At 35.2% G+C, this 25,624-nt stretch overlaps 1 protein-coding gene across 1 annotated transcript in view; it reads left to right on the top strand.

The window, feature by feature from the left end:
- The window catches only part of LOC140151374 (PAS domain-containing serine/threonine-protein kinase-like), a 117,426-nt gene that overhangs the window by 59,172 nt on the left and 32,630 nt on the right, over window positions 1-25,624 (top strand). The window contains 5 exon segments of the mRNA XM_072173685.1: window positions 13,269-13,393; window positions 18,346-18,494; window positions 19,183-19,391; window positions 20,021-20,191; window positions 23,941-24,081. Of these exon segments, the coding sequence (XP_072029786.1) occupies window positions 13,269-13,393; window positions 18,346-18,494; window positions 19,183-19,391; window positions 20,021-20,191; window positions 23,941-24,081 (795 nt within the window).

Below are 25,624 nucleotides of genomic sequence, written 5' to 3'. Positions count from 1 at the left end.
CAATGCTACGGGTGTTCATTTGTGATGAATAAATTCCAGTTGCTGTAGGGAGGATATGATTGTGTTGAAAGATGGTGCAGTAGTAGAATGTGTGCCAAAGATACACATGTTGGCATTGATGGCTGCTTACTGTGTGTCATAGCAGTTTCCACCATGAATAGAGTTTACAGTATACATGGTGGTACAAGTCAATATGGTTGAAAGTGATAAGATTTACCCTTTGAAAGTGGATTTAGGTACAAAATGTTGAGGAAAGAAATGAAAATGCATCGTAGAATAAAGTTGCTCAGAACTATTTTTCATTTGGTTTAAGAGGTATTTATGGATTTACAATATACTAGCATGTATACGAGGGCGCTGTCACGGAGCTAGATGACTTTTTAATTTTACAGTGATTTTTAGCTTTTTAAATCCTTTATTCAAGACAGCAAAGGCACATAAGCATGGAAGGTGCACACACCCCCACACATATATACACCCACCCATAAGGCAGCACCCCACATAGCTTTTAAAATTCACATGTTAGCACCTGTCTTCCAGGTTTTGGATGGGGTTTTGCCTTAAAAATATATTTGTATATTCTGTTTAGTCATCAGAAAAAAATTAAGAAATTTGGGTGCAAAAATTACAATAAAAAATTTATGCATTTTGCATAGCCTTTTTTTTCTTCATTTGGCCTTACAAGAGAATTTGGTAACACAGTTGTTACAAAATATTTGTGACATTCTGAACACCCTTAGGCAATGAAAAACACCTTGTTGTACCGATGGCCAGACTCAACTAAGTAGGGTTGGTCATTTAAAGAAAATTATTCTGGAAGGGTCTTAATGATCCTAAGATATCACCAATTGTGCTTGAAAAATCTGGAAAAAAAAAAGCTAAACATTTTTTTTCAAACATATTTTGCAAATTTTCAGATTTGGTTTGTCGCCTGAACCATATTAAAATGTAGCCTTGGGCTATTATGAAGATCAAGGTTAGCATAATATTGAGAGAATTCAGTATGTTGGTTAGTGTGGCTTATTATATTGGTTTAACTCCCACAATAATTTGATTAAAATTTTCCTAGCCAACGGATATTTAAAGTGCATCAAGCTAATTGAACAAAAAGGCTGGTTTAATTACCCAATTTCATACCATTTGAACTTGAACACGTCGTGCACGTTTTAATTACATGTTTACAATAAAATTCCTGTATAAGGTGATCTAATCCTACTACTATTTTTCAAAGTTGAGTGATCACATTATTTTTGCCTAAATCGGAAGCAGACAATCCTTTTGTTGGATGTCATAGTACACCCATTGCCATGGTAACGCATAACGTGCCACTTGCCTACGCATGCAAGCTTCTCTTCACTCACACTCTGTTACTGTGTAAGGTAACGGTGTGTTGCTAGAGGCTATGGTGTGTTAGAGTGGCACAGGTTAATAATATTGACAAGTTCACAATATAATGCTCACAGGATAATTGTATGTGCTAATGACAGGTGGAATTTACTGCATGGAGAACAATAATCCGGGGACAATAATCTGACAAATTTGTTTTTAAATCATCTGAAAATGAATCAGGTATGTGTTGATATATAAATAATTATTGCAAATATTTTTTGGTAAATTATAGGTACATGTACTTGCCACTGGAATTTCAATTATATTTCTTTTGAATTTCATAGCAATTACTGTAGGCACCAGCTTGTGTATCATTATCAATTTGGTATGTTATAACACATTGTGCACTGTGCAGTATCTTGCATGCATACATAAAGCCTAGGCCATGTATAGAGGTTGTTGTTAATTTTTGCTAGCTTGTTACTTTCAAAAATGTTGGTATTTGCTTACTTGCTTATTTATTTATTTATTTATTTATTTGTTACACATATTTACCCATGGTAGCCCAACCAGCTGAAATGTTGTCCTTACACAGGGTCCTGCATAACATTTAAAACCATACAAAAACATGGTTGCATTTATTGCATTTAGAATTATTGTTTGATTAGAAATTAACCAAAAAGAGATGTTTTCTAAGCATTCAAAGTGTGAAATAATGGGAAACCATTAATTGTTGGTCTGAATATAATGGAATTCTTTCCATATATGCTTAACTGCAAATTGCTGTTAAATAAATAAAATACAAATTACTATTGCAATTCAATGTCTCATACAGAACATACATTTCACATTTCTACGATATAAAACACATACTCTACAAGGTGAGGTCAAATTTTGAGCTTTGATTGTTGAATGGAGGTTGCAACCATAATGTACAATCTTACAATATGATTATGAATGTGGTTAATTTTTTTCAAACCCACACCTAAATGTAATTGGCTAAATATGTTGCATTTTTCTGGTCAATAGATCAATTTGGACATAATTTAGACATTAAGCCCCCATTGAACTGCACGTTAAAACAGCTAGTGGAGTTTCTTTCATTTTACCTTGTTATTTTGGCTTTAAAATGGACAGAAACCTTTCCTGACAGGTATGCTAATATTATTTCAGCATTTTGAGTTCGCAATAACAAAATTAAAATTTGATGGAAATTGTACATTTATGGCTTTTTAATGAATTGTCGAAAATAAAGACAATTTTGGCTTGTACTGTCGTCATTCATAAGATACAAACTGTTTAATTTCAAGAAATGCATCATCTGCATTTAATACGAATACTACTGCACATTATTACTACTTCATGTGCAAAACTGATAAATGGGAATATTCCTTTCCCTGCACATCAAAATGGCTGCCATGGCATGAACGGCCATCTTGGATGTGCAGTAAAGGTGAATTTAAAAACTGTTTATGAGGAATGAGGACTAATAATTTGAAATGTTCATGAAGTAATTGTAGAATATGTTTTCCCTCACTTGCATATCCAAGATGGCAGCCAAATCGCCACGGCTTGTGCCGATCAGCACATTTATACACCATGAGGAGAGACTAGTGGGATTTTCTGTTGTTTCATTTATGTGCCATGAGCAAAAGCAGTTAATTTGTTAGATTGCTCCTGTATACTATCAGCAGTTCACAAAGAAACAGAAGATAATGCAAAATAAGCTTGTAACTTTATCTACCTGAAGCCAGGTGAACCTTTTACATTTGGGAAATCGTAGCCTGATTTAAATATATATTGGAAGTAATCTAGTAGACTAAATCATACTACAGTCACAGCTGCATTTGAAAGAGTTTAATATTCTTGTTCACAAAGCTTGCATAACTCTTTGTAATTAGTAGAAGCACTACAATTTACACATAGCTTGGAAGTCATCAAGGGAAGTAAGTTAAACTGCAAAATAGTAATTCATATCTACTGCTTCAATATGCTCACATTATGTAATTTTGCAATTTTTGCTTCCTTTCATGAATCTATTTAGTAATTTTTACACATTTTGACTTTTTTTAGGATGAAATTAAAAGCATTAAGGCGGGTTGGAGGGGAGTATGACCTGGCTGTGTTTGCACTCAAATATAGAGACAAATAAAGCGGACACACAAGAGGAATGGTATGGGTTCTATAGCAATCCCTATGTTTGACATGGTGTCATTTCTGGCCAATTTGGATGATTTTTATCGGGGGGAGAGGGGAACGCCCAAAACTTTCTTTTTGAATATTAATTGGCCTTAACTTAAAAACTGCAAGACCTAGATGGAAATTTAAATGTGACTATTGGCTTCCTTGACTCATTTCATATAAGATAAATGGATAAAAGTACACTTTAGTTAAATTGTAGCTAATGGCACCTGCCATCTCGCTCACCTATCAGGGATATTAGGAATGGAACGTTTGTTGTATATTTGCCAATAAACCAGTAAAACTTTTGGTGAATAAAATAGATGGTCTATCTTGTTTCATTTAATTAGTGTCTGTAGACAGATTCATGGTTCTAGATTTTTTTCATTTAATTGAATAAAGAAAATTAGATCATGTCTGAGTGAAATTGATCTTCTAAGAAATATGCTAATGTGCTTGTCGTGGATTTCTTAATGTAAGTGTTTAGTTCATTTATATTTAATGCATTGCATTTTAAGGTAAATCAGATCGGATTAAGCAAGTTATTCACATAGGGGAGACTTGTTTTTAACTAACTTAACTTATGAAACTTATTGCGCATAAATTAGCAGGCGGTATAAGACATGTGACGTATGATGCTGACAAAACTACAAAGCTGACAGCCCATATTCAACAAGAATAGCACTTACAAATTGAAAAACAACATGTACAGTGGGGTAATTTGTTGCATCGCAACGGTTTTAGAATGACATAATTTTGCTTTAAAACCACATAACATTTAGAATTGTGTGTTTATCCAATGGCGACATCAAAAATGGCGATATTGCATCTGCCACCGCCTGTAAATTTGGAAGTCTAGTAGCACTAAACAAATTAAGATACAAGCAATACAAAAAGTACATAAAATCTTAAAGATGGAAAAACAGTGAAAAAAGCAAATGTACACTCACATGAAAACTAAATTAAACAAGCAGACTTGAACAAGTATGTCATGATTTGAATTGTAAAATCATCGCCGCCAGTGATTGGCAGTCCAGATATTACAATGTAGGTGCCAGCACAGAGAAAGACCTTCCATGGATGAAGAGTTAGATTGTTTCTCACAGAGCAGGTTCTGTGATGCTGTATGATCTCAGTGACCATTTCACTAAACTTTACGAAGCTTCGTAAGTCTTGAAATCATTCATAACTTTGTTCCATTTCACTAAACTTATGAACAGTACCCTTCGTAAGTAATAAGGATTTACTATAGGGACCCTTCGTAAAGTTACATCTAGTATTGGGTATTCGTTACTTTACGCATGGTTACTTGAGGTATGAAGGGTTAATGGACCCATGGTCCAACAAATAAGCAGGAGCTATTCCAGACCGTATCTTTTATGTCGGCAGAATTCCATGTACCAGAAAAATATATTTGGGACTTCATCTGTATGGTTATTTCTATAATTTTTGCAGGACCACTTTAAAAGAACAATGATTCTACTAGACATTGACATTTCATAATTTGTAAAAAGTCAGTTATTTAAAACCTTAATAGCAATACTAGGAACCGAAAGGTTATCTCAATGCTTGAATGTCAAGAACATATTAATATATCAACAGAAGAAAATATTACTACATGTATTACTGTTATTTCTCACATATAAATAGAGCTGCCAGCTAGTACTGAATTTCTATACTGATTTTGCTAATAGTCTGCAAATAGATTGAACAAGACTAAAAATGCTCTAAAATACTGTCAAAATGTGTAAACACATGTGTGAAAATGATGATTTTGTAAAGGAAATAGTGACTTCGGTTTGAGAATACTGAAAAGTGTTTTAGATAATGGGTAGCTCTGTACAAAGGATGAATCTTGTTTTCCTTGTATATATTTTAGCATCTCAAGACAGAGACACAGTTTTAGGCAGTTGATTTTGTAGTTGAGTCAGAATTTTGGTTTGAGGTTTTTTTTATCTTTCAGATTTAGTGTGGGTTCAGGTTTCTACCAGGGCTGTCTTGAACTGTTACTAGTTCCACTTAAAGACAATATCGCTGAAATAGGACACTTGTCCTGTCAATCTGCAGTGATATGCCCTAGTTTTAATATCAAACCAATTTAGCTTTCACAAAGTAGGTGCTATTCTCCAAAATGAAATCCAATCACTCAAAGTTATTCTTCATCTGTACAGAATCAAATTTGTGTATGAAATATCAAATTGAATCAACATACGGCATCCCATGCAGAAATCCTGATTTTTGACTTGTCAGTACCAGTTTGTCTAAATGTTTGATTGATTTTATACTAATTTCATGTGGCCTACAAGTTAATGGTTTTATGCATAATCTGTAAAACGTGATCAATCAAACATCTAGACTAATGCTCCATGATGAGCAGAAAATGTAGCATTCAAAAGTAATATTTAATCCATCTTGGGGAAATTGTGTCATTGACCTTATTACCAGGATGAATTGAGTTAAGGTGATGAGGAAAAGGCCTGATTCATAATTTAGATTTGATGCTGAATATTTGATGCAACAATTATTCAATATTTTATATATGTGACACGATCTGGTCCATGGGGGCCAAATGCGGCAAATTTTAAACTCAGATAAAGGTAAAAATATGGAGTATAAAAAAAATACATAAGAAAATAGACATCAAAAAACTTCATAACTTTAGAACTAAGTATGCTAGACTTTTGGTGTTTTCATGATAGCCTATTCTATAATGTAATAATTACAGTAACTCAATTTTCATAAATGTCTCCTTTGGCCCCCATGAACCATATTGTGTCACATATATTCTATTTGCAAGTTTCACTTCTAACAAATGTTTGTTGACTTAAAATTGACGATATTTCCACCAGACATTCAACATCAAATGTGATTTTTCATCAACAAAATTTTGTTAGAAAAATAAAAACATAATTGACCGATTGAATAATGAGTCCTTGTCAAACGAATATTCAATGTTGAATATATCGGCCCTTAAGGTGATAAGGATAAGAAACAGGAATAGTGATGAGTTTAAGGGCTCTTCAGATAGCGCTTAGGGATATAAGGCACTTGAACACAGAACCTGATTTGAGCTTGTTCTTGAGGTCCTTGTCATGTATAGTCTTGTTTTAATAAGAAGTAGTCTGCTTGGTTGCATATTTTATAGTTGGTTAGAAAAAGGGAAAAAAAAGAGATGTCATAAGAAACCTGAAAACAGCAAATTGGAATGCAAATGTGAGGTTTCTTTTTTTTAATGAGGCTACTCGATATGCGCAATTCTCCTCTATCTTTTTGTACCGTTTTTGGCACACTTTTTTTCAGCCACTCTCACTGAATTTTAAGATCTCCCTGACAACTAAAAAGAATTTTAAAATTCATGCAAAAAACATCAACGCTGACTCAAATTCCATTTTTAAAAGCTATGTGCGACCTTCTTTCATTGAAGGTCGCACATTTTCATGTGTTTCCTGGTGGTATCAAGTGAAGTGGGGTGCAAATTAATAGCCAGACAAAATATTGCATTTATATGGTGGTTAATTTGGCACTCTTTGAAAGAAAATTACCAGCTCTGTCCGTCTAGAACAGTTTGCCATTTTCTTGTTTATCCCTGTCTTTCACCATGATTTTCCTTTAGTTCTTGTCTCACTGCTGCCTTTAAAGTTTGAGTTCAGTAACTATGAACCCCAATCTAATTCCATCCATACATCCACCTTCATTTGCTCAGCCTCCCCATTTATTCCTTGGCATTGATTTTTCTCTACCATCAGACATCTTTGCCTGCTCTCCTTCTTTCCCACCATTTAGTCTGTAGGCCACATTTCTTTTCAAGCACCTTCACCTGCTTTTGAATAAGTCTAGCCTCCCAAGTCAAAATGTTGTATCTGTACATAAGTAATACAGCAGATACTGTCTGGTATCTCGGAAGTGATGCTTGAATCAGTATGCTCCTAAGGTAAAATGATGTATCTGTACATAAGTAATACAGCAGTTACTATCTGTTAACTTGGAAGTGATGTTGTTTGAATCATTGTGCTCCTAAAGTTTTTAAAATGCTGTATCCACAAGTAAATAATATAGCATTATGGAGGCAGATATTTTGAAACAGTCTGCTCTCAAAGTAAAATCGACTGCTCAGTTCCAGAAGTGGGTAAGTGCAATGCTGCCATGTGTAGCTGCCATGTGGATGAGTACAATATACTGTGTGTAAATCGCCAGATGTTCACAGGGCAGCTATTGCACTTACCCACTTGTAGCACTGAGCAGTCGAAATTCAGTATCTAATAGTAATGAACTAATCGAATACTGCCTTTTGCCTTTGATGGTGTTACATGGTCATGTATCCATGCATATGGGTCAAGTGTGTGTACCCCACACTCTCTCTTTCTTTCATTGCTCTTGGCTGCTTATTTAGGAAGAGATTCGTTTATAAATAGCGACTTGACCCATGGAATCGATTTCCAGTGGACTTTTCTGCGGGAAATCCTCTTGAATATATTTAATTCTGAATGTCCTTTGTAGGGGATGCTGAGTGTCTAGAGGATGAAGGATGGATCCTTCTATCGTTACAAAAAGAAGTTAATTTGATGCTATCTGATTCAATCAGGCCAAAAGAAAGCAATTATGATATAGAGATACAGGTGGAAAAATGGGTAGCAAAACTGAAATACATAAGAAAATGGGCATGAGCTCATAACATTGTAACCAACTATACTAGGTATTGCAGGTTTTTAGCATTAGTATGCTTGGTTACTGAGTACAAAATTCATTTGAATGAACATACATACAGTCATACATAATATATACCGACACTGCTTTATTACACTGTGATGAATGCCTGTGTGTGTATCGTGGAAGTAAACCAACTCATTTGTGATTGGTTAGTATTTTCTATTACAAGGTCTCGTGTTTGAGTTGTATTTTCAAATACACACTCGGACCGCGAACAAATGAAATTCTTACTATACATGTAGGTATGATAATGATTGTAATATCTTGATTGTCAAAATTGCCTGACTGCACCTGATTGGACCAGAGTATGTCATGAATGTTTCAAAATGGCCTCCTTTGGCCTGGTTGGGTCAGATTATGTTAGACATGTTTATTTTATATATTTCATATTGAGAAGAACACATTATTTTTCCTTGACAATAGCATCCTTCATACACTGTACTTCGTATAATTATATGATTGCAGAATGAACTAAAATGAAAATTGCAGCATAAGCAATACAGAATTAGAATTTTTAATTTGCAAATTTAAGTTTTCTGTGAAAATAATGATTTTAAACATTAATCAACTACATAATTTATTAAAGTGCTTTTAAGACAAAATTTCAATGCACTGTACGGCAGATAAAAAGCCTAAATAATTATATATACATGTGTGTGACTTAAAGTAAATTATATCTGCCATAGATTTCTCAAAGTCAAAAGTATTTAATCTTCCAATTCCAAGTATATATGTGATGCTATTTTTAGATTTTATTTGATTTTAAATTTATTTTCATGTAGATTTCTACTATAATATATAATATATAATACTAAATGAACTCTTTAAAAATTCACTTAACATTTTGTCATGTAATATTCATTGATGTAGCAGTGAAACCATTTGAAGGAAGCACATTGTGATGAGCTGCTATTTTGCCTTAGGCATCGTTATAACTCATCATCAGAAGATTTTCTAGCAGCGCTGTTCATTAAGAAGTTGAAGCATGATCCAGCAGACTTTGTACTTGTGGGATTTGATTTAAATCTTTGAGAATGGAGAAGAGTTATACATCAGGGGAACTACTTCAATGTAGTAGTGTTGGAGTGCAAGGTGGTTGAAAAGCAAAGAATTAAGTCTTGGATTAGTCAATTAGAGATTAAGTCAGAATAGGCTTTTACTGTACTTGGTTCAAGAAACAAATAGTCAGGGAATTGTGGGACTTTTTTTTTTAACCTGACACCCCAGCCTGACACACAGGCCATTAATTTATTCTTTCATTTATTTTGTTCATTCATTCATCCATTCATTCATTCATCCATCCATTCATTCATTCATTTTTCATTCTTTCTTTCATTCATTTATCCCAGCAACCTTTCATTCACTTATTAAAATAATAATGACACATACCAGGTACTTTTTTGAAGAAAACTCTCTCGCTTTGCATTAATTTATCCAATCATCCTTTCATTCATTCATGAAAATACTAATGACACATACCCAGTACTTTATAAAACGATTTTTTTGTTGAAGAAAACTCTCTCGCTTTGAAACTCAAGGTTATTTCAACTTTTGAAAGTTATGTTTCGTATATCTTTGAAAAATCTGAAAGAGAGAATCTCAAGAATGGGTGAATTTGGTTAAATATACAGCTCCCATAATCCCAATATGACATTAGAGTAGGCATGACTAAAAAAAACTGAAAATCAAGATAGCATGTTTACCTAGAAATCCATTGTATTCTGAGATGGAGTTGGCAGATTGTCATGCATGCTGTCATTGCAAATTGTAAAATGGAACTTCCATACAAGCGAATGAACGGATGTTTATAGTGAGAAAGATTCCGCAGGGAAGGTGCTGGTACTATAAACATGCTATAAAAGAGGTGGAATGTAAGGAAAGAAGGGATTGAAGACAGCACATGAATGCAGATGTCATCAGGTTTCAGTGGGTTGAGTTTCGTGAATGAAGCAAAAATAAGGTTTTGAGAGTGAGAGTATTGACATAGATGCTACAGTGAAATATTCAAACTTTTTCAATTTGTATGCTTTTTACATTCTATATAACTTAAGGGAAATTGAAAACACACAAATATTTATTCAGTGTTTTATGTCTATGTAGGAAATTTGAATTAAAAAAAAAAAAAAAAAAATTGCTGCTAAAATTACAGTTTCTGTGAATTGAAAACTCAAAAGAATTGAAGATTTGGTGTGATGACAAGGGATTTTTATGTAAGAAGTTCCAGATAAATCATTGCAACCAGGATCAGCTACATGCCTATATCAAAAGTTTTTGTGGACACTACATGAGGATCACTGAGGCGCGCACCATTAGACACGGGGTGGGGGGCACTTGGATTATAGCTGGGTTGCCTCCAGCATGTTGTTTGTTGAAGGCACCAGTTGATCCATGAGGATCACTGAGGCGCGCACCATTAGACACGGGGTGGGGGGGCACTTGATTATAGCTGGGTTGCCTCCAGCAACCCTGGATCTAGCATGGGTTCCCAGAAAATTCGGCCATTAGACTTCCATTGTCTTTCCCAGTTGTCATTTCTTCAAAATTTGAAGCAGAACTTATAATATGACATGTTTCTGAAATGCAACAAGGTAAATTAATGGAATTTTTACTCAAAATTCCTTTTTCTTCTGGGCACATTTCTTTAATTGGAATGGCCCTGTGTGTGGGGGTGTGTATGTGACTAAAAAGTTCAATCTCAATTTAACTACTGAATGGAATGACCAATGTTGATGATCCTTGTTACAGGTGTGCATGTGCTTAGCATACCCAAGCTTGCTGCTTCATTGTCCCGAAACGTTCAAATTAAGTAGCTCATCAAGTTTTTATTGCATAATGATAATCCATGTATGCTACGGAATGCCCACACGCAATTATCCGTTAGCGAAAGCCGAGAGCCTGGAAATTTTAGTTTTAAATTGAGTTGGGTCTACTTTTGTGTGTCGCTATCAGGTTGTAGAGCAAAGTGTAACCTGATCCTGCAATCAATCAGTAATGGACTACAACAAATTCACTCTATCACTATCATGCATTGGCATTAGGTTCATTGTAAAGGCCACCAACAATATATGCCGGGATATTGCTTGCTTCATATACTTGGCTTAAACGGTTTGGTCATTAAGAATCTAATGGGGTATCCTATAGTCTGTGTTCATGGAGTTGGTATTATGTTGGCAAGGGGTACAGATCCAGATTAATGGTATATAAACAGGGAGTCTGAAAGAACTGACATACTTATTATAGCCATAATATCCCGCTATCCCTAAGGACTGCTATACCCGAGGTTCGCTATCTCTAAGTTTCGCTATAATTATAAAAAAGGTCCTGTATTCCTGTTTTGATATCACTAATTACAGGAAAGGTTCTTTACTTCTAAGAATCAATATCACTAATTTCAAATAAGGTTTGCTATGTCTAATTTCAAATAAGGTTTACTATATCTAAGGTTTGTTATCCCTAAAGGACAATTGACGGCATTATATTACCCATAGTACACAGAAATAGCATATCCCTCCCCCCTTTTGGTGCAAGACGGTATTACCATCTACTGAAGAGAGTAATTATGTAATGATAATGAATCTGATTTTAAAATTAAAGGTAGCAAAGCTTATTTGAAATCAATGATAGCAAACCTTATTTAAAATTAGAGATAGCAAACTTTAATCTAAGTACCGTATTTCGTCAAATAGTCGCCCCCCCCCCCTCAAATAAACGCCACCACCACTTTTTTCAACCAAGATGTTTAAAAAATGCTGATATTTCCATGCTATCTTGTGTAGTAAGCTTACCAAGTTGTCCACATGGTCGTAAATTGCGTCAATAATTGGCGAAAATCTGGGAAGTGAACCAGAAGTCAGTGTTTCCAGTTCATAGTTCGTCATTTTAGCGTGATTTTTGAGTTTTCTTAATGATTTTTGTGGGAATTATCGTTCTAAAATTAACCTTGAATAAACCCCCCCCACACTTGTGTAAGGGGGCGTTTATTTGACGAAATCCCGGAACTTATGCGGAATTAGTGATTGAACCTGTTTTAAACATTAGTGATATCGAGCCTTATTTGAAATTAGAATCGGTGAACCTTATTTAAAATCAGTGATATCAAACCTTTGAACTGGCAAACTATTTTTGAGGTATAGCAACCCCTTTTCTGTATTAGAAGTAGCAAAGGAGACATCTAAATTAATTTTTAAGTCCAATTGTAGCACTGGTCATTTCATTTATAACTTCCTTTTTGAAGCAAATTAATGTTTGAATGTTACAAAGGGAAGTTGTCTTGTAAAAACAAAAAAATTACCGAAACCAGGAAAAAGATGTTGAGAGATAAGAGTCTTATGTCAATAAATTTCACATCACTGTATTTAATGCTCTGTGTGCTAGCCATATAGGCTTCAACATAAAAAGTCCAAACTTTTGAAATATTTTCTCATAATATCACAATAAGAACACTGAACCAATACTAGGCTTGTCTGTCATTTTAATGTATTTTCATGCTAATTCCAAATTATGTTATGCAAATTTACATTTCTGAAATTGTTGAATTTTTAAAACAAAATTTGAAACTTGTCATCTGCAGTCTACACCGGTGTGGTGAGAGTTAAGCTCACAATGTACAGTTTACAATGATAAAAAATTTGTGTGAAAAATATATTCTTTTGTCACCAATGAAAATATAACATGTACAAATACTTTCACTTGGCTATTCTGGTTGAAATCCACACTCCTACAGAAACGATGACTTTAATCTTCCACACAGGGAGTGTGATTCTAAAATGGGACTACCTGAATGGGTGACTCCGTTTAAAATCTACACCCCTGTGTATGAGATTAAGGTCACATCCTTCATAGGGGGTGTATGGATTTCAACTGGAATAGTCCTAGTGGGTTTGATTAGGAAACTATTATGACCGTTGTTTCCTTGATATCATCACAGAACTGTATTAGGCCTACTATTACCATCTGGCATTGATGCACTACAGTGATAGTAATACAATCATACCTATCATATAGTGTTAGTTGTAACCATGAGTCTGTTTTCTTTTGCTTCATTATTACAGGGCCGAGGGCCGCTAGGATGTCAGAGTTTAGGGTGGTCATTTGGGGGCAACATGATGAAGCAAGGGGATCAGTTTGGTTCACCGTCATATCCGTCGCCATTGGACAGAATACGCACTGGTAAAAGGTGAGTGTGACTCGTAGTGTGTGGTTTTAATCACAGCCTCATTTTAGATTCAAATTTAATAGAATTTACATTAAAATTCACATTTCGAGTTTATAATTTCCACAACTTTACAAGCATTGTTCGTTTAGAATAAAGGAAGCACATTTTCCATTATGCATTGTAGCGATCTTGAAGTGTTCTTCAATTGCCTGCTAACATTTTCAGTCATGCAAATTTGACTCTAATGTTGTATGTGATGTGATCAGGCTAACACTTTTTTTGCTTTTTACCCTTAATATTTCAAATCTGTTATACAAAACCCATTCTTGCAACTCTTGAGATATGATAATTTACATGTTGCTGAAAAAATATAGCATTTATGAAAAGCGCTGATTTTGTCTATTTAAGGGCAGAGTAATGGGAGAGAACATGGACCTTTTCGAGCATCATTATTTTTGAATTGTATGTCCAAAGTATATAAAACTATACATTTTTTTTTTGTTAATGAGTCAAGGAATCCCATGGTGACGCAGATTTGTTTTAAAATATCGAGTTTTTGAGAAAATCACAAAAATACACTTTTTTACCCCAATTTTTTTGTGACAACTTAAAAAAAAATCCGTACGGAGTAAAAAAAATTTTAGTTAGTTTTTCATGGAGAAGAGACATGAACTTAGGGAAGGTTTTTTATTTTTTTGAAATTGTCTATTATTTCGAAATATTGCAAAAAACATGTGAAAAAAGCAATTTTGTCACTCTATTAAGCGAAAAATTCCACATAATGGTGTATATTTTTGTTCAAAACAAATATTTTGAAAAAATGAGAAAACCTTCCCCAGACTTTGATGTGCTCTAAGCGATAGTGCAAAAGTTTACCTTTTGCTTGCATATTTTTCGAAGTTATCTTGTCACAAAAATCGTGCAATATTGTCAAAATGAACTCTGAGAAATCGACGTTTTAGTAAAAAATGTCAAAATAATGCACAAAACGTCCGTATATTTTAAAACGGTAAGACTTTCACGCTTGTAAAAGCTGTATCTGGTGCATGGTCTAAATATGCATCTTTTTGCACCAATGAATCTATAATGTCTGGTTTTAGTGCGCCAAAATCCAAAATAATTAAAAAATCTAAGTGGCTTTTTCACTACAAATTTTTGTTTTGTTTACATCACATTTGCTGGCGTTAACAACATACCGAATGCGCCTTGACTGCGTTGGATATACGCCAAGAGTTAGTTGCGCGCCAGCGTCACGCTGACGCTTGAATCGCTGCTGCAGAATCACAATATTTAGCATTCACAAGCATTTCTGACTCATTATTTCCGCCAATTTACTAAGCTGTCTTGAGCCATGTGACTTTTTAGAGTTGAATAGAGTGAAATCAATCAAGCAAAAATACGAATAAATATTGGCAAGTTGTATTTTATCAGTTTCGAGTGAAAGAATACATCTTAGTGTTGATAAATATCAAAAAATCTCAAATTCGGTCGTGGACGAATGTGTCTTCCATTACTCTGGCCTTAAAATATCTCTGCAAAATGTCCTGGGACTGACTTGTTGTCGCTGATCTTTGCGTGGGTTTCATATGGTTTCATATGTGATGTTCATATAAACCGCATGCAGTAACTGCAGAGTAAGGGTTTTAAATTGGTCCACATAATAATTTACTAATTTTTAGTTGATAAAAATGCATGATTTAAAGTAAAATGAGGTTTAGGTCTACAGTAATGTTTTAAAGTAAAAAAAAGCAACACTAACGTTTTATTTACCACACAAATGACAAATGTATTTCATTAAAACAAGCTTCAGTCATGAGAGGATTATATACTTATGCTTAAATATATCGTCACCCTACTATGATAATTGCGTAAGTCATTTTTTGTAATTTTAAGAACAAAGTACAAAATGTGGTTCAAGCATACATCAGTTACAGAATCACCCTGATTAGTTTGGATTATTCCCTTTACTTTGAATCATTATCAATGATTGAACCATAGTTTGTACTTTGTTCTCAAAATGACAAGAAATAAGCGTAGTATGCTGACGATATCTAATATTGCCATTTTCACATATTCAATCTTTCATATACTACGATATGTGACACAATCTTGTCCATGGGGGCCAAAGGAGGCATTTTTGAAAATTGAGTTACTGTAATTATTACAATAGGCTATCATTTACTGAAAACACCAAAGGTCCAGCATACTTGGTTCTAAAGTTATGAAGTTTTTTGATGTCTATTTTCTTATGTATTTTCTTATTTTTTTCTCCATATTTTTACCTTTATCTCAGTTTCAAATTTGCCGCCTTTGGTCCCCATTGACCAGATCATGTCACATATTACCATGTTGTTCACATATGAATTTTATAGAATATACCGTTTGAGTCATGCCCGGAATGATAGCATACACATGATACAGTCTTTGTGTAATTGACTGTACTGACTGTGGTTGGGCAGAAATGGAAAATGACCAATCTATGAAGTGGTTAAAGGCCGCTATAAATATCTGGAAAACACATTAAGTTGGGAGCTGTACAAAGTTTGGTGGTATAGAGGTGAACATTGACTTGATTATATTTTAAGCCTACTTAATTGGGTTGTCCTTGAAAGTTTGCCTGGTCAACTGGATCCCCCTTTAAAACATGGGTTTTCATGGTTATTATTCTTCAAGACCAACCCAAAAGTTTGTTTAATGGTCTGTTGTTATGACTTTTCTGATTGATACCTATGACTATGTGTATTCATGGGAAAACATAAAAACGTGCAGCATGACAAGGTTGACCTTCAAAAAACAAATCCTTACCCACGATTGACTTTAGTACTTCCTGATCTCTGCTTCTTCCTAGTATTCCTTTCCAATGGGAAACCATACATACAAACAAACATTTGGCCTTCAAGAACCCCACTGTCATTGATGACACATAGGCATGGACTCAGGGATGGAAAAAATGTTTTATTTCCTGAAAAGATGAGCTGAATTTAACTCCAAAATAGTCAAATTTATCATAATATCTCATACAAGTAGTTTCAAAGTGATTGGTTCCCATCAGTTTTCATTGATAATGGATGAGTCTGATGCATCAAAATTCAACATAATTCAACTTATTTTGTAGATTCATTGGATAACAATCCATTGTTGCATTTGGAAGAGGCAGGCTTATTAGACAGCAAAATTAATGGGTACCAATTAGTTTGATACTGTGTACAGCTTGTATTTGTATGGAGGAACAAAATTTCCTTCCAAATTCCAAACTTTCCTCTAAATCTAAAACTTTCCTGAAATGAGTTTCCCAGACTCCCATATTTATTTCCAGGCCTGCATTGCCTACTCAGGAAAGTGTAATAGTTGAAAAGTTACCCCTAATTATCATGTCTGAATTAGGGGTTGCTGAATTAGGGGTTCATTCATATATTTTCATGACTAAATGGTTGTTTATGCCCGAGGGCCGCTTATGCCCGAGGGCATAAACAACGCTTAGTCATGAAAATATATGAATGAACCCTGCTCATATACATACCAGAACATTTTGTGATTCTTATTTCATCAAAATAATAACAAAAAAGTACAAGCAACATTATTAAAAATCATGATTTTCCTTCATTTTTCCTACACGGCGATCGCACATCCGGCTCTCTACCAATCACACGCGCCGTTACATAGCGTGTATGTATGAATGTCTGATGGCTCCCTAATTGGCAAAGTTAACACCGTGTTTTGCAGACAATGCAGAAATCTTAATTTAAAAAGATCCATATTCCTAGTTGTGTTTTATTTTCACATACTTTTAAGGTTTAGTGCAATTTCCAATGGCAGTGCTTTCAAATTCAAATGGGCTATTCCAGTTGAAATCCATACACCCCCTATGGAAGATGTGGCCTTAATCTTCTACACAGGAGTGTGGAATTCAAATGAGGTTACCTGAATAGGTAGTTCCATATGAAATCTGCACCCCCTGTGTGGGAGATTAAGATAATGTCTTCCATAGGGGGTGTATGGATTTCAACTGGAATAGCACAGTCCGCCATTCAAAGTTACATTATGTTACATAGCCTATTAAATCTTATGGATTTGAATTCCAAATCTCCCTTCAAACTCAAGTTACATAAAATGTTACCTAGTAAATCCAATCCTAATAAGATACAGACTAGCATATGACCACCGACTTATGTAGGCGTGCTAAGTATACAGCTACCCATATTATTGTATGGGCCTTATGCGGGTTGTAACGCTGGCAAGCAAACAAGCTTATGTTAAGCCTCCTTCCTAGAGTATTTGATATAGGATATGTGGGCAGTGTAAATGTCAGAAGTAAAAGTTACATCATGATTATCGGTAAAACATACATCTAGATTGTTTTATATCACTTCACTCTGTGTATGAAGTCCTTGTCCTACTTTTTTTTAACCCCATGAGAACTACCTGCCGATTGGTCAAAAAGAAGTTTTTATCAATTGGACCAATCAGCAACATTGTCAGAATAATTTCACCACGCAAAAAAAAATTAGGTTGAATTATTTTCAAAGCTCCATTCTGATTGGTGATTAAAGTGAAGATATCATGTAATTGACCAATCAGAGGCAATGTTGGATCAGCAGGTAGTACTCAGGGGGTTAAAAGCTAGCTGTGAATATAATCAATTACTGACCATTCTTAGTCAGTTTAGCTTGTTAGCGCTGAATTTCATTGGTTTGTGATAGACGGCAGCAACTGCATCGTCGCAGAAGACGCTTGTCAAAGCGCCAGTATGTAGTTCATTTTATAACAATATGTGAATGAGATCGCAGTACGCGCAACTGAAATGGTGAACAAGTTCATTTCACTTCAAATCATCTTGATCAGGGCACTATTAGATGTCAAGTTGATATCAGAATCAGTTCACTTGAACCATGCTTGAACAACCACACCCATTGGTGTCTGCATTTAGATTGTGAATAGTAATCCTGTTCTTTCCTTTTTTGTTTATTTTGCAGAGAAAGAGCTATACAACTGGGACTTAGTCTTTCACTCAATACCTCACTGGATCATAATCGCACATTTCCAACTGTAGAAGACTCAAAATTTAAGAAAGATGACCGACCTCCTACTCCAGAGTCAGCGTGTACATTGGACAAATTCAAAGGTAAAATGTATATTATAATTGAACTCATAGGGAAATATTTATACTTATAATATTTACAGTAATTTCTTGGCCAAACTGGAACACTATAAACGCTAGTGGCTCACGATAAACACACGCCAATATAGCGTGGTACAGAAGAAAGCATACACGCGCCTTACATTGCGTACACGCTTAGTACGCTACATGGACGCAACTCGCATGTTCCAGTTTGGCCAAGAAATTACTGTAAATATTATAGTTGTGTTTGCCTTTGTTCATTGTAGAGGTTGTCTTACATACAAGGAAATGTACAGAGGGAGGAAGATGTACCATATTTTCTATTAAATGTCCATTCCTATAAACACCTACCTCATAACTTCAATTTACAAAACATGATATTAGGCGTAATGTGAGCATGCTACAAATACGCAAAAAAGTTGTTTTTTTTGGCATATTTGAAGAGTCCCTGAACCTAGAGCCAAGTGCAAGGATCGTTTGTGGTTGATTGAAAAAGAGGTAAAATATACGAAGTGTGTATCCATAAAGGGCAACCTTGTAATTTGTGTTCACTTCATAATAACATAAAAAGATATAAAACACATTTGTTTTGCATGCATTGTGATACAAATGTACATCCTGTATTTGTAGAAATATCTATTGCTATTTTGATAAATGGTCTTGTTTTTGGAATTTTTGTTTCTCTGTGTAGGAGATGATCTCAATTCTTTCAGTTTTTCTCCTGGCTTGTCTAAGGGCAGCTTCTCACCTTCGCCTGCTCCGCAGATCGGCAATTTGTCCATGGCGCAGTCTTGGTCGTTTTACAATTTTGTCGGAGGAGGACAAACTGGACAGGCTTTTCCAACCACCGTGAGGAATCCAAATAAAGCTATCTTGACCATTGAAGGCAGGACTACTAAGGTAGGTAATAGGCGTATATGTGACCAGCTCTAACAAAACCAGGAACAAGTCACCAGGAATGTTATAGGCCTTTAAAGATGACATTCCCATAAAAATACTTGAAGACCGAATTAAAAAGACTAGTTTGCGTCTGACGTCAAGGCAAAGGCACAGCATGATTGGTTGCTGACCTGCGCAGTAGAGCATTTTTGGTCTGGTCGACAGAACGTCACACTCGAACTAGTCTTTTTATTTCGGTCTTCTATTATTATACCTCTTGGGTTTTTGGAAATCGGACCACTACCTTTGAGAACTTGAATATTACTAATGGAAATAATATGACTGCAGCCAAAACAAATTAATGCACACGCAATCATCGGGTTAATACATGCGCAAACAGTGATGTGTATATATACGCTGTTGGTGGACCCTGGATATCTGATTTTATGATTTTTTCCTCATTTTTGGACTTAAATTGCTCAGATTGAATAAAGTGAGGTGAACATGCAGCATTAACTCGGTGTATTATTAGCATTGCAAGAATGCAATTTGCAAAAGCAGTACTACCCTTAGAATTTTTATCACAAATAGTTTTCCAACCCCCTAATTTACTGTGTATTTTTTCCCCAATAATTTGCTATTTCATGCAGATCTTAGTAGCAAACAAGATGGCATGTGAGTTGTTTGGCTATACATCAGAGGAGCTTGTCGGGATGAAGATGTCATCTCTGCTATCCATCCATGATCGTAACCAACCAGAAGCCATCATGGAGCAACATGTTGAAGCATCCGGAGAAGTTGTCATGGTGTCGGGAAAAGTGGTAGGTAGTCATGGAAACAAGAAAAACAAAAAATTATACAATACCAACATTTGGTTTGCCTAAGAAATTAAGTATTCCATTAATAGAGGTGATGTATACCTTCACAGAGGTGTTGTTGCATCTCAATGGAAGGAATGTTGACAGAAATATCACTTTGACAGAGATTTTTTCTATGTAGGTAATGGCCTGAGCGTTCCATGCTAGTTGAAGGATCTTTAAATACTTACATACATTTACAATTTATACCGCGCTTAATCTAATAGGTCTAAGCGCCTTTAAAACTACAGCCAAGGCTGGAATAGAAAGAAAGGTAAAATTACAAAATCGAAAGAAAAAAGGTACGTTTTTAAAAAATTCTTAAAGACAATAAGGCTTCATCACCTGTTGAACAATGAGTTTTGGGAGGGTCTTTATTAACCCTAACCGAATACTACAAAATACTACATACAACTTCACTGCATGTGCCTGCATCATCCTGCATGATCTGATGACGCAATCACCTAAGTGATATTTATAATAGGTACGTTTTTGTTGCCCCGGTCAGCATAAGATCTGTGGCTAAGTCTCAGCAACCTAGTGCTTGGCATGCGAGGGGTCTCGGGTTCGAATCCCACCCAGAGCAAACAACCTCTTTGTTTGTTTTCTCTCTTTATAACCACTATCAAAATTCCATATAGGCTTAGTTAACCCTAACCGGCCTTGGTAGTACAAAATACTACAAAGGCAATCACCCTAAGTGATATAATAGGTACGCTTTTGTTGGCCTGGCCAGTGTAAGACCCATGGCTAGGTGTCGGCGACCTAGTGCTTAGCATGCGAGTGGTCTCAGGTTCTAATCCCACCCAGAGCAAAAAACTTCTTTGTTTGTTTTCTCTTTATTCCTCCCTTTTTTGTTTTCTCTCTTTATTCCTCCCTTCTTTCCCTTCTAGTCGCCAAAAAGCTGAAGTTAAGATCCTGCTAGGATCAAAAGCTCAGGCCGTGAACCAAATTTGAATATAACTACACTATTTTTTGTTGATAAGCTGCCTCCAACAGCTCCTTTTGAACTTCATGAATGAAGTGCATATTTTCAGTTTTTCAACTGCTAACACCTTATCCATCCAAAAATATACTACATCACACTTCACAAGAATGCCAACTACTCTGCTTCACTTTCCTTAAAATGTCTTCAATCATTTTTATCTTTCATATAGCAATTACCTTTAAAACTTAACTCCTGGCGTCAGTAATTTCTCCTTACGGTTTTAAGTTAATGATGATGATGATTGTCATAAAATCCCTTTCATTACCAGGGACCTGATTAGTCTATGAAGCCTTGAACGAGTTGATTCACCTTTAAGGTGGTAATGGTTAAATTCTGGGGAAATTATTGATGTTTAAAGACCAAAATCAAGGAGCAACATAACATGCTTAGTATGCTTTTAAAGTGTCTAAAATAATCAATTCAAATCTGGAATATCTCAGAAAGATATCTTGTCAACTTTATGCTCATATTGTGAGAGCAGACACAATTTTTTGAAGAATCATATTATAATAACCAGATATGCTATAGACACAGTTTTAAGCTTTACAATATTAAGTGAATGAAAACATGTGTATCACTCTAATCAAGTCAATTTTCACAATTGCTGACATTAGTTTGAATGGATGAGATTGTATCACAACTACTATTCTATTTTACTCAATGAAACAGAAATAGCTCTATCCTCATATTTCAAAATTCAGCATTCAATAAATTTATGAGAAGGGTCACACAAACTACATTTTGGTGTCTGTCAAATTAATAGAGACATCCTAGATCAGATGAAATATTTGCAAGCATGAAAACTAATTTAGATCAGATGAAATATTTACAAGCATGAAAACTAATTTCAGTACATTTATCCTGTGATATTTTGAAAACTTGTTTCTTATTCTCTCATCTCTTACCAATAACTGAAATAAAAACAAAGGAATGCATCTTCAAGTAAAGAGTAATGTCTTACCAAGTACGCAAGACACTTTTGCTGACAATTTAATGACTGTTATTGTAAGAAAGCATTTCAAAAACGGGGCTCCACTTTGTATCCAAACATACAGCAATTCACAGTTTGGTTTAAATGAAGGATTACTTTCCAGTACTTGTGCAAAATTTGTATGCTTTTGTTATCATGACCTTTGGTTTTGGAGAAACTGCTGTTTATTTTTAAATAGGGATATGGCTACACACACCTAACAGCTTGTACAATACTCAAGACACTCATTGTAATTTCTCTACAACTTTCATTGCTTTTATGAAGAACTACTGAAACAATCCTAGGAATATTTGTTCTTAATCGCTTTTTTTAAAAATTTGAATACACTTTCCACATAAATTTCAAGCATGGATGTGATTTTTTGGCAATTGTTAAGAATTTGTTTATGTTTTAGTAAAACATTGTGATGTATCGTATCGTCTGCAGTCTGTTTGAAAAGGGTTAACATGTAGGCAATTTTATGGATCATTTACATGCCATTTAAACACAGGTGTTTTTACCATTTACTAACTGATTGATCACACTGGAAATATGCTAGGCAGAGATGTTGTAAACATGTATTATTGCGAGCTAATTGGCCAGATTGGCATGTTCAGACTTCCCTGGATACAACGCCTGCTGCTAACATTGTTGTGTTACTCAGGTTTTTTATGCATCTTTGAATTGACATAGATTTAAAAAGAAAAGATGTTTAGTAACATCTAAAGCTTGGCAATCAGATAATGAACACTGCTCTGGCAGCTTCATTCTAGTGTCTGCCTGATTTAATCTTGTGTGTGTAAATGGTGGACAAAATTATTTGGACACATTGAATAAGCTACTCTCAAGTAGGTAGTGGTCTATCAATCATCAGTCACTCTCTATACAAACGTTAAGTGGAGAGAAAGGGAGGATTGGGGAAAAAGTTTCTGCATTATACAGGGTGTCTCAGGATGGTTATTACTGTTACAATCTTGGTGACAACTCTCTTGACCGAAGGTTCCCTATTACAAAGGCTCCTTAGTCCGAAGGTTCGCTAGTCCGAACACGTAATTTACCATTCACTAGTCCGAATTCTGAAAAAGGTTCGCTAGTCCGAATATTGGGTTCTCTAGTCTGAAGGTTCTCTAGTCCAAATAATAATAAAGGTTCTCTAGTCCGAATATATAATAAGGCTCGCTAACCTTAACCCTAACCCTAACCCTTATTCTATATTCGGACTAGAGAACCTTCGGATTAGCAAACTTAATTTGGTTTTCGGATTAGCGACCCTTCAGACTAGAGAACCTCCGGACTAGCGACCCTTCGGACTAGAGAGAAGTTAATTTAACCATGATGATATCAAATGAAATATCAAGGAAACTGTAACAGGAATGGATACTAATCATCCAGGGACACCCTGAATTTTGAAAAAATCTTAAGTCTCCCCTCCCAAGATTTAGACAAGTGAGGTACCTCGAACCATGATGTTTTGGTTGTTAGGGATTGAAAATATTAATTAATGTAGGAAAGGGAGCCTTTTTAAACTCTGGTAGAATAATAATTCTTAGAATATATAAACAGAATTATGAACAGATGTACACTTTAGACAAAACTAAATAAAAAATTATAATTTACAAAAAAAAGTCAACACTTTCCTAAAAAGAATACATGCCACAAATGAGAAAGCCCAAGAATGTGATTTAAGTTTTGTGAATTTGGAGGACATGTTTACAGAACCCAATGTGATGATTTTGTTATGTTGTGTTTGTATAGTTTGATGCAATAGATTCCAATGGTATATCACTACCAGTTTCACTATGGATGAAGAAAATCACATCAGACAAGAACCCAAAGTGCCTTGTCGTTATGGAACCAGTTGAACGACTCACTGCAAAAGTAGTATTTGACAGCAAGGTAAGTTTGACATCTATATATTTAACAAAGAACGATTTAGAGTTTTGTAATAAAATCTAATATTGGAACTTACTTTTTGCAACTTTACTACGTTGTGTCTGGAACCACCAGACTTCATCAGGCAACTGACTCACTGGACAGTACAGGTCACATGATAGACGGCTAGGTACTGTCTTGATGGCCCAGTCCCATGCATGAGATAAGCTAAAGCGGAGTCCCCCTTTCTTGTTCAATGATGGTTGCTCAATGCGGGCCATCAGGACAATACCTAGCTGTCTATCATGTGACCAGTCCAGCGGGTAAGTTGCCTGATGAAGTCTGGTGGTTCCAGACGCAACATAGCAAAGTTGCCAAAAGTAAGTTCCAGTACTAGATTTTGTACAAATCTCTGTTAAACTATTGGATGACTAAGAACATTCACTCAAAGAACAATTTACTTTACAAGTGAAAGTGGTTCAATTTGCTATTGGGGTGCTTTGTAAATTCAGATCATCAACTGGATCATGATCAAAATGATGGCCACACAAAATGCATGTACTATTGTTCCAAATGGTGTATGATCCAATTACCAGGGAGTTATGTAAGTTATGATCTCACACCACCAAATCAGAGTCCCATAAAGATATGTGCTAAATGTGCCTTAAGAAAACGTCATTTTTTCTTCACAGGAGCGACTCAGTTTTAAGCGACAGCTATGATGGTTGAAATCAGCCCTTGCCTGATCCCTCTGGCTGGGAAAAAATATAGGTTGACCGTCATTATTTTTTACGACTGGCCCTCAAAGTCTACCATGTCTGGGAATTTCCTATTTTTCAGGCAAAACCATGCCGGTGTTTCTGTAAAGAAAAGGCTGCTTAAAATCATTAAAAGTTATTCGATCTCTCCCATCTGTGGTACACTTGCAGGAATTAATATTACTAATCATGACCAATCCAAATTTGGCTAAAATTATGCAAATTTCTGCTCATTTTAATGCTTAAATTCAGAATCAATGGGTTTTTCTGAGAAGTGAAATTCAAGGGCGCACAACCATATATACTATTTGGTGGTGTGAAATCTGAAATAACCACCTCACTGTCAAATAGAGTCCGTCATCACCTAGGTTCACTGTATTTACTAATCAAGTCAACATAAATAGAAGCAGTGGCGTACTAGCCAGGTTTTCAAAACCCGGGGGCACAACTTGTAAATGTACCGACGGAAATAATTTTTGCCGACAGAAGTTGTGAATTGTTGACCCCAATTTTTTTGGACCAGTGCGGTCCTCGAAAATGTAAAAAGTGGGTTGCTATGTTAAAATTTTTAAAAAAAATTTCACAGCGATTTTACGCTCATATATCAATATCGCTCAATGTGCTAAGGCCTAAAAAAAAAAGGTTTGTCTCACGAACATTTGCCAAAAAAGCTAAGTGCTATGCTTTTTTTTTTTTTTTTTTTTTGGTTTAGAAGCTATGCTAATGCGTTTTTGTTTTTGTTTTTTTTTTTTTAGCCTGAGACAAATGTAAATCACAAGACAGGTATTGGAAAACTACAAGTGGTCTTA

The sequence above is a fragment of the Amphiura filiformis genome, chromosome 4 (assembly GCF_039555335.1).
Source record: "Amphiura filiformis chromosome 4, Afil_fr2py, whole genome shotgun sequence".
NCBI lineage: Eukaryota > Metazoa > Echinodermata > Ophiuroidea > Amphilepidida > Amphiuridae > Amphiura > Amphiura filiformis.
Note: the sequence above shows the minus strand (reverse complement) of the source record. Positions and strands in the feature narration are given on the sequence as shown.